General features: G+C 39.5%; 1 protein-coding gene across 2 annotated transcripts in view; it reads right to left on the reverse strand.

The window, feature by feature from the left end:
• Positions 1–2653: 2653 nt before the first annotated feature.
• Positions 2654–14057, reverse strand: part of SLC25A12 (solute carrier family 25 member 12) — a 44153-nt gene continuing 32749 nt past the window's right edge. For both annotated transcript variants that reach the window (XM_065751163.1, XM_065751164.1), the window contains 5 exons: positions 7330–7470; positions 5829–5967; positions 3871–4029; positions 3593–3683; positions 2654–3204 (listed from right to left, as the gene is read on the reverse strand). In XM_065751163.1, coding sequence (XP_065607235.1) covers positions 3015–3204; positions 3593–3683; positions 3871–4029; positions 5829–5967; positions 7330–7470 — 720 coding nt within the window. In that variant the 3' untranslated portion in view covers positions 2654–3014. The remainder of the gene's footprint in view (positions 3205–3592; positions 3684–3870; positions 4030–5828; positions 5968–7329; positions 7471–14057) is intronic.

The raw sequence follows: 14057 nt of genomic DNA on the forward strand, positions 1-14057 counted from the left end.
CCTTGTACCAACCGAGCACTAAACTGCTACTGCTGCTATTTTGACAGCTTAGGACTCTTACATCAAAGCTAAAATTAGTTTAGTTTCTCTCAATCTGCTATAAATTATCATTTTGTCAGAAGAGATACTTCATATGCTCACAAGTGGGACGCAGGTTTATATTCCACTCATTATTGCACTGTTTTTCTTAGGCTTTAGAGTGTATCTTTTTGTCTCTCCGTTCGGTTACAAGCAACTCATAGAGTTAACTGACAGCAGTAGCAGCAGCTCTGTCTTAAGGAGGTTCCCTACTTCCGGGGCTTTGGAAGGGAAATGGCTGTAAGCATCCCCCATTGTTGGCTTGGCAAAAGTCTGCCCTCTATTTCCAGTAGAGTCATGCTCTTCAGTTTGAAATTTACCTGGTATCTCTTTTTTCAGTGTAGCAACAACAGCTCTTGGGTTGAGAAATAAATGAACTATATAAAGAACAGGCACATCACGTGGTGATTTCTACCCCTTAGGCACAGTAATTCTTACAAACAGAAGTTTCTCCTCCTCCCCTCGATACTGTCACTTCTCATTTAATACTGTTTCCTTCAGACTCGAAACATACAGGTCATATGGATTTAGTTTTACATCATTTTAACCTTTTTGTAACTTGAGCAGGAATACAAGATAATACTGTTGCGTTCCTCCCTCAGAAAATGATAACATGCAGATCAAAGAAAGTTGCAAAACCCTCTTTGCATAGTTGAGACCAGCAGTGGTGCCAGTTACTGTAAATGACGGTCCTGGGAGCCACGCTGGCCAGCTGTAGAGCTGTGAGAGCTCTCACCCTGGAAAGCCTTCCAGGGCTGATCCAGTCAGTCAACAAGCTGTGACTGAGATTAAATGCCAGTGGGTACTTCGCCTGTCGGTATCTCTTTAGAAGAAAACAGAACAAAATATACAGATAAAGGAAAGAGTGCTCCCAGGAGGCCTATATATATAGAACTGCACAAATAGGTAATTTCTTTAAACAGTTAAAAAAAAAGACAGGAAACCACTTAATAGAGTTATATATATGAGTTGCAGCAGAGATCTAACATTCAATTCCAATGTATTTAGTGAGCTAGAGGTTGCCATATCGTTCAGCATTGAAAAGATGCAGTACCTTCATTACAAACTAGAACTGAAGGAGAAGCTTTCCAAAGCTCAGTTTTTAAGAAGCTCCTTCTTAAAAATGGCAACTAAAACTCTTCCTAAGGGCTACTTATGAATTAGTTGGTACTGGTGGGGCCCTCTGTTCCCCAGGACATTTAACCCTGAAAGAAACTGTAGAACTAAAGACTGGAGGTGGTCATACTTGAACAAACAAACAAAAAAAGCTGGAACCCCACCTACCTCCTCTCCACCTCTGTGGGTGGTGTAACTTTCCATTAGGACTGTAGAAACCTATACCACTTCTTCAGACATTTTGGATTTAAAAACTCTACTGGCAGACATTTTTCTCTGTAGCCTAAGTTTAAAAATAAACCAGAAGATTTCAAACTTCTCCCTCCCTTTTACTTTGCATTCTACTCAACTGGAATTTATATTCACCCTAGAAAGCCAGTTCCACTTATTAGGACAATATATTTTTTTTGCTTCTATATAATAAATTATCTGTACTGTTATAACTTAGTTTTTACCACCACCAGACTATCTAGAAATACAGTGAATGCCTTTAGTTTCTGTTACAGAAAGTTCCCTATTCTGGAGTTCTTTGTCTTCCTGCTGTGAATCTTTGTGCATTTGGACTCTGGGTAGGTGGACTACAGTTCAATTTTACTACAGTTATAGAAGCATCCTGGGTGGAAGATGAAGGAAATGTTGTTAATAAACAGGGACAGTTGTGCATTTATTTATTTCACACAGTGGTCAAAATCAGATACTAACTGCTGGGTACGTGGGGTGGTGTTTCTGTTCTTTGTGCAATACTTTGTACTCCACTATCAAAAGCACAGCTGATGTTACTTTGCTTAAGACCTTAGAATTAAGTAATATTCAATATTAATTTGTCAAACACTTAAAAAGTTGATTTCCTAGATCATGTAGGAGATCATGTGGAGCTGCCCAGAGATGCATTTCAACAGTGAAAGTTGTCCACAGCTGTTCTTAGTTCCCATGTACTATCCTCTGTAGTTCTGACTTCGTGGTAGTACCAAAGCTACTGTACTACTTTAGTGCAATTTGCTACTCAAGGAGAAGCACCCCAAACAATAAATCCTGTAAAAAAAATCACGAGTCTTTTAATAACAGACAAATATTTCACATTTTAAATGTGCTACCAGAGAGGTAAGGTCTATCACAGAATTAGTACCATTGTGTGCTTTGGGGGAGTTCCTTGTTGCAAATTAGTGCTGTGAAATAAAACATCATGTGTGCTCACCTAAGTACTGTGTTCTTTCATACTTACAAGCCAGCACCTTGCATCTTAATACGTTTGCTGTAACTAGGTCAGAGTAAGCCGCATTCCTGCAGAGGCTACAGACTGCACCGTACATTCATTACAGGGCTGCATCTAATCCTTAACCTTTAGTCTGTCATCTGCAGAGAAGAAAAATCTCTTATTGGACAACTTCTCCATAGCCACAAAGAAGTAAAGTGACTTAAATGGTTTTAAATACTTTATTGTCACGTGAGTCTTAAAAAGCCTTCAAAACATTCTGTACATTTCAAACTATTTTGAACTGCAATATCTATTATATAAATGTGTAGAGATGCCATGATGTCTCTGTACAAAGATGTACAATATGTACAGTAACATTAAATGCAAGCTGTGCGAGGCAAAGCTTAGGCTTGTACATTCATGCCACTGACCCAAAGCTTCAGTCAGTTTATGTGCAACAACTAGTTCAGAAACAGATAAACGTGTATTATCGGTATTAGAAAGGAGTAATCTGATTTGCAATCTCAGTTCAGCTAGAACAACATGCAGCTGACTGGAATAAAATACAGTACTATTGTGAATTTCTAGCACTGCATCACTTCCATAGGCTGAAACGTCTCTGGGTTCAGCTGCTGCTTTGTGGTTGAGCTGAGACAGCGGCAGAGGACCGAAACTTGGGAAGATACAAACCAAATTTATTTTCTATACCAGCAAATGTAGCTGTAGCAAGTCTGTATCCACCTATGTGCTCAGGGTTAACAGGAGGAAGATCTGAAATCCGAGTTTTCGGTGGAGGTTCTGATCCAGAAGGTTTGCTGTTTGAAGGAAGAAGGAGAAAAAAGTTTTTCCACTAATTTAAGATAGTCAGGTGGGGGTGGCTCACAGCACTGCTTAAAGGGCAATGGAGGCCAACTTTTAACATCCTATAGCGCAGGTGAGAAAGAAAATATTTTGCTACCCTAGAAAGACAAATTTTACGTAACACCTCAAAATAATCTCTTCAACTGTTTAAAAGTAGCATATAATTAAGCTCTGCTTTAATCATTACCAAAGGATGAGGGGGCTTCTTTTGCTTTTGAAGTACTACAACTTCAGGTGCAGCGGCACTGAACCACTAAGTTTAAAGTGGTCCTGTGCTTAAAAGTAATAAAATTAAACTTTTTGGATATTTATTGCAAGTTAAAGAGCAAGCGTTTGACTTACAGGCCTCCAAAATCGACATAAAACCACCTCTGCAGAAGCTCGTAAGTGACCAAAGTAACTCCAAACTGGGGTGAAGATCTGAACACACGAGCTGTTGAACATTGCAAGTTACAGTGTCAAACGAAAGGGAGTTTCTCGGGAGAGAAGAGGAACAGTTTGTAACAAAGTGTTAAAGTTACACTGTTGGGAATCAGACCTTTTAAATACTGCTCTAAACGGCAGCAGGTACTAATTCAGAGAAGTGGGGTCACTCGTGATATTCAATACACATTTCTCACCTGCAGCTCCCTTCCAAAAAGCCGAAGGGCCCTCTTCCCTCAGGATCTTTCCAAAACAGTCAATAACTCCACTGTATGTAGTCTGACCGGCGCGAGCTGCCACTTGCAGTCTTGTCTTGATGACATCAGCAGGGGTTACCAAAGAAGCAGCAGGTACACCTTTTAGAAGAAAACCACATTTAATTTGCACAAAGATTCTTGTAAAAGATGAAACACTTCTAACTGAAAAATATAACAGCAAACTTGAATTTTTTTTTTTGCAAGAATTGGATGTTACTAAAAATGCAAGTGCTTGCACTTGAATATAAACTGGTGGTATTATCCCTTCATTTCTTCCAAGCTTAAAGGCTAGAGCTGAGAGTAAAGAAAGTAATTATAACAAAATATTAAAAGCAATTATCTCAACATCCCATCAAGCGGATGAAGCATTTTTAAACACACGTATGCTATACATGAAATCAGAAAGGAGACCTATGACAGAACTCAGCTGTGCCACCTTACTGCATTTGCAGTCTACAAAACATTTTGCTAATTATACACAATTCATCCGGGAACTTGAATCCAATAGAGCCATGTGTTCAAAGTTTCAGTAAGGAAATTACTACTTAAAATACTTATTCTGAAGAACTCTCTCCATATGAAACAGCACGGGCTGTTTTGTGGGAAAATAGGTGTTACTTGTTCCAATTAGGCAAGCCGTGGAAAGGCAGAAGGAAAGTGCTTTACAAGCCTGCTTTGTCCCTGCAGCACAGCATTAACCAACTACAGAGGAAAAGCAGATCTCCACTTCCCAAGGTACCACTCTCAGCTTTCTCATCAAACAAAAGGAGGCACTTTTCAGAAATGTACTCCACAGTATATACCTGTGTTATTTAAGGTATTTCTGAATAAAAATTTCATCCTCGTCAAAAGAGGAACCATTTTCTAACGTATTTGGAATTTTGAAATTCAGTTTGACTTTGCTGAACTCTCACTATTGGTTAATATTGAAATAAAGGTGTAACGGATCACTAGTTTTTATAGGTGATCGTACACTCCCAGGTGTCACTGATCAATTCAGGTGTTAGTGAATGGGAACAACGTAGTTAAGCCCACAAAGCATAGACTAACAGCAACCACATGGACATTTTCCCTTGCCAGCAGATATGCTCAGAGCACACTCCTCCCTGCTGCGCACATGGAACAGGAATAGATGAAGCAATCCAGAGTTTGAAATTTTCTATTTGAAAAGGCAGATATCCCTGTACAAGCTATAGAAACCAGGCCGATGAGATTTGAATACATTTTTAATAGAGTTCATTACTTAGCATCTGAGTGACCCGGAAATGGCAAGTAAGCCAAGAGAGGCTGTGAAGTTTGCAATCTAAAACTAAAAGGTGAGTATTATGAGATAGAAGTTAATATTTGTATGCACTTCTGTGAGTGCAGCAAGACAGACAGTCCTGCATTCTGAGAGAGTAAACAGGGCTGTAACTCTTATTACTGGTCCCTCTCTTCCCTGTGATACCAGAAAAGACCCAAGTGGCAAAGAGTAGGTGCACCCAAGCTCTGCTTCCTTACAAACTAATGCCCTGCTTTTGACAACTGCCTTTGAACTAAGTTGACTCTCAGGTATTCAGGAGTCTAAAACCAAATAAGTTATTTTCTTCTTATCTCTTATGGAATCTCATTTTATGTTCATCAAAGATTCAAATTAGCCTTCAACTCAGAGAGCACAGTAACAAGTAAAACCCCATTGAGACAGACAGATCAAATTTGACTACAAGTTGCTGAGCTGCATTACACTGTTTATCCACATTATGCAAATGTAATTAGCTCTCATCAAAATTACATCGCCTCCCACTAAGGATAACAGTGATCAAATTTAGATTAAATCAGACACAATAGTACCATACCCTTTCTTTATACAGGGCTACTGAATGAATATTAAATATTACTAAAAGAAAAAACCCACCAACCTGCAACGGCTCCAGCTGCAAGGAGATTAAGCCCTCCCACATGGCCATTTTCATCAGCAAGCATCAGTTTGCTATGAGCATAAACAGGAAAGTAGATTGCAGAAAAGGGAATGTCTCTGAGGAAACATGCTTTGGCACCCTGTCACGCAGAAAAGACACATAATAAAAATAAATTTGGTAAATAAGGTTAAAATTGATATCAAGAGCCCAGGAAGCATCAGCTCTCTTGATCTACCAGATAAACAACACAGCAAATAAAAATGGATCAGGAAACAGAAGATGTAGAATTGAACTCAAATAGAAGACTGAAGCAGATTTCTAGAGTAAGGATGATTCAAGGTTCAATCACAATATTGTTTCCGAACAAGTACTCATCTGGTGCACTACACTCCAGGCAGCAGCTTCCACACAATACACCCACCTGAGGCCAGTCCCCCACTGTGGTTGGATTTAGTGCAACAGACAGCACATGTTACAAACCCTGTATGGGTGAAGTAGGACACCAGGTATAGAGAATCTCACACCTACAGTGAGTTTATGCTCTAAAATGAGTTTGTGCGGTTACTCACAAGAGACAATGCAATTCTGAATAACAGCAGAATTTTTATAGTAAGCTCAATTGTTGAATTACTGTAACTTTGTCCCATGTATCAAGACATCTGTTATCATTGGGAAGAATAATGGTTGTTAATCTGAGTGAATTCCAAGCAAAAGCTTCAGCTCCAGAAATAAATCTGCACATTTCAATACTATCATTACAGTACTGACAAATCAGGCAAAGTAATGTTTTGTAAGGGCATGGATAATAAAAGTGCTGAATTTACGTATTACACCTTGTGCTGCCAGAGATACAGCAAGAAACACTATTCCTTGTTTAAGAAAACTAATAGCTTCTGCTCCATTACATCTGAACTGTAATGATGGTAGTAAGTGTACCTGCAGGGAAGGAATCTGTTGACTGGCACTCTGCTGAAGTGCAGTACAGTATGGGCTTTTTTCAAGTGGAATTTGTTATTGACAAATCCCACCATTTAACTTCTTAAAAATCTGAATCCTACTAAACTACACCACTGTTTCACTGCCATCAAATTATTAAGACAAAGAGAATATCCCGCTGCAAAGATAACAATAGAGATAATGGAGATTCAAAATAAACCTAAGAAAAACACACAGAAAAGGTAAAGAAACTTTTCACAAAACCCCACCAAATGAAATTATCAGTGCTAGAAGCCAGCAGGTCTGCAATACAGGACTCCCTGTAGCTCGGTATAAAAGCCCAGAGGACAGAACGGGGGAGAACTTTTATGTATCCCACTGCCATTAATATAGAAGTGGGTTTTCTTCAGTTTTCCACTGTGGGGCTGCCCTGCAGGAAGAAATTGGTTCTAAATTCAAAGGGTTTCTTTGTTTTTAACACAGTTTTTGTTTCAACACTGTGAAAGTTTAGCATAAAACAGGTTAGCAGAGCTATAATGAAGCCACTTAGAGCAGAAACACAAACCTTATAGAGACCAAGAAGGCCCAAATCTTTCATAACAGAGAGGGCACTGACTCTGGGTCCTGTAGTAATTTCTCCCGCTACCTGCAGTCGAATCTTTACAATCTCCAGTGGATTAGTGAAGATGACCTGGGAAGCTCCTGCCTGCCAACAAGAAGAAAAAGAAAGCAAAATGCATTACTGGACCATGCAGTGACACACTGACTTTGCAAGGTGCAGAGTGCCTTCACCTTTCACTGCACTGGCTCACATTCTCAACTAAAAACCCACGAGTGAGAGCTGGTAAAGCACTTGTCTGGAAATTAAAAGCCCAAATCAGAAATCATGGTTTTGTACAAAATTCTGATACACAAATTCTTAAGATTTACACGTTTATATTCCACTGAAGTAGATTCATTTGATTTGCCTCTGCAATTCTCCTTCAGATCACTTTCTAGAAGTCATGAGACTGCACAGAAGTCTATCAGCTAGTGCACTAAACACTACAGCAGTCACTAGACTTGTACTGCTAGGCCATCACACACTTACAAAGAAGACCTTATGTTTATTCAATAATAATCCATCACCAATGTGTAGACATGCTATTAGCATTTAGTGGTGATGCCGTTTGAAAAAGCAAATTTGCATTTAATGGTGTAATTTTAAATAATTAGAAAAGGTGTTTGCAGTTTTGTTTAGTAGACTGTAATTGTCCTAATTGGAAACAAAATAGGAAATTTAAATAGAACAAGTAACATTTCAAAATATGATACTAGGTACAAACAGGAGCTTATCTTTCCCTGAGCTGAGCGTGGCAGTCCACATGCCGGGCTGAAGGACTGCCCAGTTTCCTTCTTCCTGCAATAGAGTTGCAGAGCACCTTCAACTTCTGCACTTCAACCAATGACTTCCAGAGAAGTACATTTCATTTTCCATCGGACAGTTTCATTTCAGGAGCATTTACACCTACTTAACATGGTATGCTTAGACTTCTCTTTGGTACACTGTAGATACTATTCACTTCTGGTGTGGTTCAGCACAGAACAGCTGAGTTTTACTAAGCTTCCTTCTTCCCCTTCTTTCTGAACCATCTTTGTCCATTTAAAAACACTTCTCTAATATGTCTGAAATACAACCAACTTCAAAAAGCATTTCTTCCCCAATTTGAAAGTTCCTTGTAGTTGATCTATTCAGTCAACCCATCACACTTGACTGAAGAAAAGATGCAGAATATCTGTAATTAAAGCTTCTTTCTTTCTACTTCTAGGTTGCCCAGGAAATAAACTTCCTCTGTGAAACTGAGGGTGTGTACAGAAAAATGAAATAAAAATCAAATAAATCAACAGCAAGTTCACTACCCCACCTCCTGCTGCTCCCTAATTGATTCAGAACTAGTTAGCAGTAATCCCTTCTGTAACGTCTCTGCTATAGCACATCTTCCCAGCTACAGGCAGAGCTCAAGTTAGCCTGGGAGCACATCTTAGAAATTGTAAAGTTACTTTAGATATGAGAAAAGGACCTCAATAGCTGTTACAGAGGACAAGGAAACACACTGAGCACTCTGGTAGTGGCTGTGGGATGGAGGTCTCAAAATCTCCACTGACCAAAGCATATGATATCTCAGTCAGTACTGACATTTGAAATCCTTGACCCAAACAGTGGCAGACCAACCTCTGCCTTTGATAATTCTCTTTACTGCAACTGTCTGGAAGACCACTGGGAATTGCCAGACCGGACAAACTGACCCCATCTTTTCTGTTTCCTGAACTTAATGCATAAACTTTTCTCAGTTCCCTGACACCGCTCACATCCAAAGCTGATCTTCACCTCATTTACTTCTCATCTTACTTTTTCCTTTCCAGTTCGTACAAACCTAAGAAGGAATGGCTGTCCTGTTTGGAAAAGGTCCAATCTAAACAAAACTGATCATTCTCATCTGGCAAATTCTGTTAAACAGTCATCAATTTATTTTTTCCATACTGCGTTAAATAGAAAAACAATTTCAACCATTAACAGTTCCCCTACTTTTTTTTTAAATATACTCTAGATAAAACATTAATCAGAATATTCTTACTACATAATGCAGTGCATGATAAAAAAAACACACAAAGAAAGCCCTACAACCCTCAACTTAAGATTTAGTCGCTAAGCCAGAAATTCACTCCTGGACAATTATCTGCTACCTGCCTATTTAACATGCATTCTCTGCTTACATACATGAAATTCAATTTTTTTTACTTTTAATCTGTTATAAATTAGCACATCCTGCAGAGCAGCCAAAATAACTCTTCCTATTTGCTTAACACCTACAAAAGAAAGACAAATAGGCCAATCCATACACATTTGTCTTCTGCCTTGAATTCAATCTTCCTGCAATTAGCCTCCTCCTCCCCTAGGTGCACAACTGCCTCCCTCTGCAGTTCTCAGCCCAGTTATGATGCACAAATGAACAGATAAGACTCTGTTTAGAGTCTTACATTTCATAATGTAGTAGTAATACTAAACTATTACCAACAATATGCTGTTAATAGAGAAGAATGTGTAACAACAATATTAGTTAAATGCCTTGATAAACAGATTACTTAGTAAAATAAAACCTAAGAAAAAACTAACCTATATATCAGCAGAAAACCTCTCAGAAAGCTCTTTAGTTGTTTTAAGCATCGCATAATCAGTGTTGACAAACTTCTTACATCCAGCTTTCTTAAAAAGAGTAGTCACCATCAAGACTCTCAGTGAAACACTGCCTATCAGCAGTATGAGCTCCCACCCTAGCCTCACCCTTTCATGCAGTTATGTCTGGAGCTCAGCAAACTTTTCTGCACAAGAATAACTCAATTCACACAAAGATCTACACTGAATCCAGCTTCATGAATGAGTGAGGTCCTCATCACATCATATATATCGGTAACGTACAACACAAGAAAACTCACTTTTTTATCATCTGCTTTTTAAGAAAAGAATGCTGGCTGCTGGTTTTGTTTTGCTTTTAAGGAAATGTTTGCGTGTCTGATGAACAATGAGGTGGAGGGAAGCACTGCCTGGGTTCCCCAGCAGCACAGGAAGAGCCTCAGAAGTGGATGCAGTAGAGAAAGATGCAAAGTACCTCCAACCAAAACCAAACTGGTGGTGTGCAGGGCTGCAATACAAATCTCTGTGCTCCTGTGCAGATCACTGGTAATCACCATCATTCTTTTTCCAAGCACCTTATTTCAGCTGTCAGCTATGTTTTTTAAATACACGTGCACATGTATATATACACAGAGGTACACACTACAGTCCTTGAATTTCTTACACAGAAGGTGCACTAAATCTAGATTTCCTCCCCAAGAAAATCTTCCTTTGCACACAAATTACAACAGACACTTTAAAAAAGGTTGACAAATTTGTTTCTGAATGGAGGTTATTCATACACATCAAAAATACCAGTAATAAAAGCTTCTACTTAACCTTAATGTCATGTAAAATAACTCTACGAGGAGCAAATAAAGGAACTAAATCTGACAGCAAAGGTTATGAGAGAAAAGATGTAGTTTGAGATCCCACAGCAAACGCCTCATGACATGCCAAAGGCTGAAGGAAATACACAAATGACCCTGCAACATGAGACCTCTTGCCCTTTCCAATTCCACCCAGAGGCATATGCTACAAAGGGGGAGAGGCCTATTTTGAGCCCTTCCTTCCTTCCTTTCTGAAACCACCACATCCTGGACCACAACCATACCCCATAGAAGCAGCTAAAATAAGATGCTGCTTAAAACATCCTACTTCAAAACACATCAAAAGAATTTGCACTTCTTTCTCAAGGCCAAAATTTCATTGCTCATGCACCCATAGCAAACTTATTCTCTCTTTTACTAAACAGCACATTGCTTTCTGTTGCAGACATCTAAACTTGGGGAGTAAAGTAAAGCAGCAACATTTAATTTTTCTTCTAACTTTATCTGTCTAAAGCATACAAAAAGAAATACAGTATCTATCTTCAAGATTTTGAAGAGCAGTAGTCTGACATTCTGGGACCTCTTTGCATATATGCAGGCAAACACATCTCCAACTCCTAATCACCAACAGATGCACTGCCTACACCTTCAAGAAGGGTTCTTAGACCTTTTCCTTCTGGCAGCCCACATCCTGCAGCACAAATCGGAAACTACTCTCATATGAAATGGGATTAATCCACTCAAAATGCTAAGCCCCATGCACACTCCATTGATGGGAAAAAAATCAATTTTTTCCAAAATGTAAATCATAGGAACTACAGCTCAAAATTACAGCATTTTCATCTTCTGTGACAATACTTACAAATCACTTACGTAACACTAGATGTCAACTTAAATGACTCAGCTGAGGATGAACAGTTACCCTACAGAACCTGGCCTAACACGCATCATGCAGGTGAGTTTCTTTAAGCAGCACCATCCGTATCAAGTGTGAGTTCTGTGCTCCCCCAGCTCTTGTCAGGATACAGGAAAGCATCAATAAAGCTTAGCTCAGTTTCCCTGTTACTTAACAGTGGCTAAAAACTCAAGGCAGAAATGCTAATCACTGAATTATAATGAAATTCAATTAATTATAGTAACAGTAGGGAAATAAGTTGTTTTATCTGAACATGTGGACAGTGCTGCTGCTGACTAACAAACAAGCAAACTCGCAGAAAGGTAGGAAGGATGGGATATCAGTTTCATCCATCAGTGACCAGAACCTTTTCCTTGACAGTTATGACCTGACCAACGTAACTGAGCTGCCCCATGCAGTTGTTTTGCAGACTTCCAACACAGCCACAACTTTAGAGCAGCTGGGAATATTTGGGCTTTGACAGAGCAGTCCCTGCACTCCCCAACAGCATTTACATTGCCCAGAGGCTAGCAGGTATGCCTCAAGAAACACAGGGCACTGGCAGACTGCGGGAGGTCTCTGCCCTGCAGTAAGAGAGGAAGACTGGCAGGCAGTTGGCCATACAAATAGGCCAGTGCTTGGGTGGATGCCTCTGGTAAAAGGAAAAAATCTTAACCCTCATAGCTGTTACTGAGGACAGGAATTTATTCTAAAGTCTTACAGCAGCTGAGGAAGAAATAACATCATCTTCAAGCAGACTCTTGGAGCTGCTGATTCTGTTGGTTGCTCCTTTGTGGAGCACTTCTCGCAGAGCTAAGGATACTGAGTGCCATACACAGCTGCCTGGAACTGCTACTGTCCTAATGCCAAAGGTTTCAGCTGTCCCTGTTTGTGGGTCTTATAGGACTACAATACCATACGCAGGCTTTGATACAGTAGTGTCACCCAAAGTGGAGAATCTGAGCAGCAGACCTACCTATTTCCCTTTCTGCTTCTGCCTTCTCACCACAATTTTGTTGATTCCAGCCTGTGGTCAGTGGTGCAAACAATGCACTTCTGCACTGCTTCCAAGAAAGGTAAGACTCCAGCAGTGAGGAAGGCTTCTGCCATATACCATACAAAACATCTAAAAAACTTGCTCATCCATTACCAGATTCACACAGAAATGATGAAAAGGAGCATTACTGCTGTTAATAAAAAGAGGCAGTGCTAAACACAGACAACAGAGGATCAGAGTTAATAACAAGTACATCTCTGAAAGCTATGCATAGGTATAAACTGTTTCTTCTGGTGTTATGATGGGGTGGAAAAGCATATTTTGAATTTATTCTATTATGTACTATCAACATAACAATATATCCCATCTTCCTACCTACATGAGAGTGTGCTGGTTTGTCAAGGCATTTTTAAGAAGCCACAAGCTAAATCCAGATGCTGAAAACAATTTTGGGATAGATAAAAGCCAAAGAGTGCCATGGTAACCCACAATTTTGTGCTAATGGAGAGAGAAGGAATAGAATTGTGGAAAGATGAGGAAGAAAAGTAGTAACTCCAGAAAAGAAGGCTTGTCTGCTCCAGTACGTGGGAAGGGACTGTGGTTGCTTGTGGCAGTTCTTTGGATTAACTATTGGTTATCTCACTATATTTTGTAATGAAAAAAACAGTATACAATGTATACAGTAAATGAAAAGATCAACACTATTTCCATGCAAGCCAAAATGGGAAAAAAGCTAACAAAATGAGGATGAAAAAAACCAAAAAATTACATGGCTACTGTTTTAGCTAATTACTCATTTCAGACATTTAGAATAAACTTAACATGCTTGCTAATAATGATTTTGGTACTTAGGAAGAAGTGAAATAGCTAAAATTACAAACATATATATATATAAGTGCAGCCAGAAAAGTCATCAGCTGTGCCCAACATCTGCCCTACAGAGGCCAACTTTATCTAAAATTCTCCCAATTGAAACAAACAAAAAAAAGTATTCCTGTCTACTTTGAGGGCCACAAAGATGATTAAGAGCCTGGAGCATCTCCCAAATGAGTAAGGGCTGAGTAACCTGGATCTGTTCAACCTGCAGAAAAGACTGAAGGGAAATCTTGTTGATGTTTATGAAGGGAGGTAGAAGGCTAACAGATGAGACTAGGATGTTCTCAGTGATCTAATTTGAACACAGAAGTTCCATACAACCACGCAGAAGAACTTTATGGTATGGGTGATGGACCACTGGAACAGGCTGCCCAGAGAGATTGTGGAGTCTCCTCCTACAGAGATATTTAAGACTCATCAGGAAGACTACCTGTGTAAGCTACCTGCTTCCTGTGTAAGCTACCTGCTTTAGCAGGGGACTCCATGATCTCTTGAGGTCCCTTCCAATCCCTGCAGTTCCAATACTTTTGGAAGATAATGTCAG

The sequence above is a fragment of the Cyrtonyx montezumae genome, unplaced genomic scaffold (assembly GCF_038088225.1).
Source record: "Cyrtonyx montezumae isolate F1298 unplaced genomic scaffold, pur_monq_1.0 scaffold_7, whole genome shotgun sequence".
Taxonomy (NCBI): Eukaryota; Metazoa; Chordata; class Aves; order Galliformes; family Odontophoridae; genus Cyrtonyx; species Cyrtonyx montezumae.